The following is a 3,871-nucleotide window of genomic DNA, read 5'->3' on the forward strand; positions in this document are numbered from 1 at the left end:
GCGCGAATATCGGGGTTTTCACACGCCACGTAAGACGGATGAAGCTCCACTGTATGCCGAAGTCGACTGGAGAATCACAAAAGTGAATAATGTATGCGACATGAAGGCTGATTCCCCGAACGTGAACTTACACACAGATTTGTAGTTCTTGGTGTCGGGTTTCTCCAACCTGGACATCCTCACATTGACGATATCAGCTGGATGGAAATCAGACTGTTGGCCCTCAGCCTGGACATGGTCAACGAATATCTCAATCGTGTACTTGTATCTGCAGTACACCTCACAAGAGGTAGCCATAGTGGGCCTTACGGTCTAACAGGGAAGAGGTCTTCGGATATCGCATTGGCCTCGTCGACCAACGGCCACAGGTCCTTCAGAGCATACTCAACAACAGCCTTGTATTGCTTGCTAGCACTACCCCATCTGTGAGGAGGGAATACCTCAACGTTGAGGCTTACCTCAAGACTTACCTTTCCTTGGCCTTAGCAAAGTAGAATTCAAGTTCGGCCGGGACCTGTCCTTCGACCTGAGCCATAGCCTGCTCGAATGTGAGGTCCTTATCCTCCTTATGGTTAGGGAGGTGCAGTCGCACCATAATGGCCTTGCCCAGAAGGATGTTGTCCATATGGTGCCTACTTCCATCATCAGGGCCACTCTCTATCTATGAACTACAGCTTCTGCTTTTCCCCAGCCTTAAGTCGATGACCATTCAGCTGCACTGAGCCCTTCTCTGAGAGCATCTGTATGCCTACCTTACCCTCCTCAGGACATACGAACTTGCACAGGGGCTCATCGTTAGGGATGCCCAGGCCCCTCACCACAACCTACCACACCTCACCACTGACCCTCCGCTCGTCCCCCCGGGTAGCCTACTGCGCATTTATGCTTATGACTACCGACCAGGAACTCATGATGACCATGAAGGGACCAGGCGAGACTCCCACTGAGGAGAGGGTCCGAGGAAACATTGAGTAGGAAGGGGTGTTTCCTATCCACCACATCCTGCAAGGATAGCCACTACCAATACGACCACCATCAGCCTCCTTTCACCCCATGTTTGATTCCCTTCTGCTTGAGGTAAGCCTCCCTCTCCTTAGCCATCTGTTTGTTCTTCTTTAGCTGTTCATGGAAGTCCGTCTGCATCAGTGATATCTCCTGTTTGTTAGCCTCCAGCTCAGCCTGTTAGCACTGATGAGCCTCGGAAAGCCCATACCACTCATACCTTCAATTTCTTAATTTCCTCATTCTGTTCCTTCTCCTTTGCTATCCTGTCGGGGTCATCAACGCCCTTAGCAGCCAACTGTTTCTTCAGCGCCTCCATAGCATGCTTCATAGCATCCACAGTACCCGCCTATGACCAATACCTCAAAGCACTCAGCCTCATAAGGTCCTCCTTACCGCGGCCTGGTTCTGCACCGCTGAGGTCTGGACCTTCTTAACAGAAGTAGCGAAACGTAGAGTTGATACCGTCTCGAATATTTCCGATGTTGATGGCGAGATTGCCGCGATCTGACCAAGTGGTGACACGTGTCACCTGTGTCCCCAGCCCTACCATGAAGGTCTTGCTATTGCCCGAGAGGGAGTCCCTCAAAAGGAAGGTAAGCTTGGAGTTACGGAAGGGTACATGTCCCTTGCCCTTGCCTTCAGACAGCCGGGCTATCACCTGTCACCACAATCTGGAAGCCCAGATAGGCCAGTGGTATTTTACTTGTGCTAGTGTTGATAAAGATTGATTAATAGCAATACCCTCCTTAAGTCGACTGCCTTCTGACTGTGTCTTAGCCTGCCTCTCACTACCAGCCAAGTCCACTAGGTTGATCCTAAGAATATTACAATGCCCTACAAGGACCTTAGGGGTCTACTGCCCACCTGGAGTGAAGGTCACCGCCACCATCAGAGCACACGCGTTGAACCCTTAGAGTGAACACGGCATGCGAGCGAGAAGAGACCGCATTCATGTTAGTGGCTCCCACAGCCCTTACAAAGGACGAAGTAACGGAAGTGTGGTATTAATTCAACACTACCTCCGAGCGTTACCAAAGTCCAACAGGCCTTTAACGTCCTTCAAGGACTCCACAGCAGCCTCAACTGCCCCCGATATTATTACGCCCTGTCCCGCCTTGTCGTACACAGACAGGCCCTCTTCTATAGAAGAGGCAGTCGTTACCGATCCCTGAGCACGCCTCCTCACCATTGCCATCATCATCACCAGCTGCCAGGAGGTCCCTCAACTTTTCGTTGTAAATTTCCAAGTAGGACACCCACACGTGTGTCTGCGGGTACTTAGGATCAGCATGGCCAACTTTAGCAAATAGAGCATTGGTCAGCCTCGGTATCATCCCTACTACGACCGTGCCCTTCTCAGACGGTACATCCAACCTCACCTGGATCACCCGAGCCCCCCAACATGCTATAACTCTTACCACTGCCTGTTTGCCCATAGGCGAACAGACACCCATTGTAGCCGTCCATGGCGTTGTCGAGGATGACCTTCCCTATATCATCATACAGCTGAAACTCGACTATATATACTCCACCAGTAGCAGCACTTACCGATGCGTTGGACGCTGGTTTCGAGGAGGCGTTGTCAGTGCTGTCATATGCATAATCGTAGAAGAAGGTCTTGCCAGCTGCAGGGGCCCTTCCCGTCGCCTTATTGTTCTCCTTAGGAACCTCCCCAACGACTTGACCTAACCATAAGCCCCCTCTGGGGTTTGGTGGTTGCCTCAGGAAAGGCGTCGTACATGCGTTCCCTTGGACAACTACTGCCTGGGTCGACCCTAGAGCCTTCTCACGCTCGTTAAAGGGCCGCATGCGAATGGCCACTCGGATGTTATCATCCTTTTTGGTTCCTCCCATTACGAAGAGGTACTCACGTAAGAGGAGACGTGCTAGTCGCAGTAGCGCGGACTACCACCATCTTGCTATTCTTGCATTTCCTCAACGCTCACAAACTCCACTTCCGAACGACACGGAAAGGCCTACTGCTCAGATTTTAGTCACAATCTGTCACCAAAATCTGAGCAGTAAGCTCAAACTGCTTCTGCCCTACCCCAGCCTCTCACTGGACTTAAACACAACTCCCAACTGTCCATCGGAGAAACAGACGTGAATATAGTAGCAATGGATGAATACATTAGTAGCAGAGCAGTGAGTGGATATAAGAAGGCCGCATCAGCTTATCGCCTCCTACGCCCCTTCGACTTGCCCTTACTAGGCTTATCATCGACAACCTCCTCATGCTTGAACTCAACAACGGCAGCGGCCGAGTCCTCGTCATCATCAGAGTCATCCGTAGCAACCTTTCGACCTCCTCGACTATTGTTCTTCTTGGCGAATCTGAAGTAACAACCGTCGCGGTTCAATCCTGGGCCGACCGAGACCCTCACTGTGCAAGGAAAGGATCTTCATCGTCATCTTCATCGTCCTCTTCATCGTCCGAATCAGACTCAGGAGGAGGTGGGGTAGGAGCTCGCCGGCCCTTCTTCTTATTCTGCTTGGCGAACCTGTAAGCACACAATGGATGAATGCGAGGGTGGTGGCAGTACTGAGCAAGGAAGGCATCCTCATCATCATCACTATCCTCCTCACTATCCGAGGATTCAACATCAGCCTCAGCGGCGGCCTGCTGTCGAGCCTTACCCCCAGCAAACCTGAAAGAGGAATGGTAGGCCCAGCAGGAGCTACCTCTCGATGCGCCGTACATTGCTAAGTCCAAGTCGCTGTCCTCCTCCTCTTCCTCTTCTTCCTCCTCCTAAAAAGCCGTCACCATGATAATCAATCGGAACAAGGTATTCCAGACACTTACCACAACGGCCTCTTCCTTTTCCTTCCGTTTACTTTTCTTTTCTTTCTTCTCCTTCTTCTTCTT

At 51.3% G+C, this 3,871-nt stretch overlaps 2 protein-coding genes across 2 annotated transcripts in view; both read right to left on the reverse strand.

Moving 5' to 3' along the window:
* Nucleotides 1-18: 18 nt before the first annotated feature.
* Nucleotides 19-2,859, reverse strand: Pmar_PMAR020385 (hypothetical protein; the record flags this gene model as incomplete). The annotated part of the gene is made up of 16 exons (XM_002775364.1): nt 19-268; nt 310-423; nt 471-632; nt 673-824; nt 874-1,002; nt 1,051-1,179; nt 1,223-1,351; nt 1,399-1,509; nt 1,553-1,663; nt 1,709-1,820; nt 1,870-1,977; nt 2,025-2,145; nt 2,192-2,341; nt 2,385-2,511; nt 2,554-2,690; nt 2,745-2,859. The coding sequence occupies 16 exons, from the start codon at nt 2,857-2,859 to the stop codon at nt 19-21; spliced, it is 2,157 nt and encodes a 718-aa protein (XP_002775410.1).
* A 320-nt stretch (nt 2,860-3,179) lies between these two features.
* The window catches only part of Pmar_PMAR020386 (ABC transporter, putative), a gene marked incomplete at its 3' end in the record, with an annotated part of 3,949 nt that continues 3,257 nt past the window's right edge, over nt 3,180-3,871 (reverse strand). Inside the window, exons 12-16 of the mRNA XM_002775365.1 lie at nt 3,809-3,865; nt 3,705-3,754; nt 3,549-3,653; nt 3,390-3,506; nt 3,180-3,339 (exon numbers count right to left, since the gene is read on the reverse strand). Coding sequence (XP_002775411.1) covers nt 3,180-3,339; nt 3,390-3,506; nt 3,549-3,653; nt 3,705-3,754; nt 3,809-3,865 — 489 coding nt within the window. The remainder of the gene's footprint in view (nt 3,340-3,389; nt 3,507-3,548; nt 3,654-3,704; nt 3,755-3,808; nt 3,866-3,871) is intronic.

Source organism: Perkinsus marinus (assembly GCF_000006405.1).
Source record: "Perkinsus marinus ATCC 50983 genomic scaffold scf_1104296955874, whole genome shotgun sequence".
NCBI classification, from domain to species: Eukaryota; Perkinsozoa; order Perkinsida; family Perkinsidae; genus Perkinsus; species Perkinsus marinus.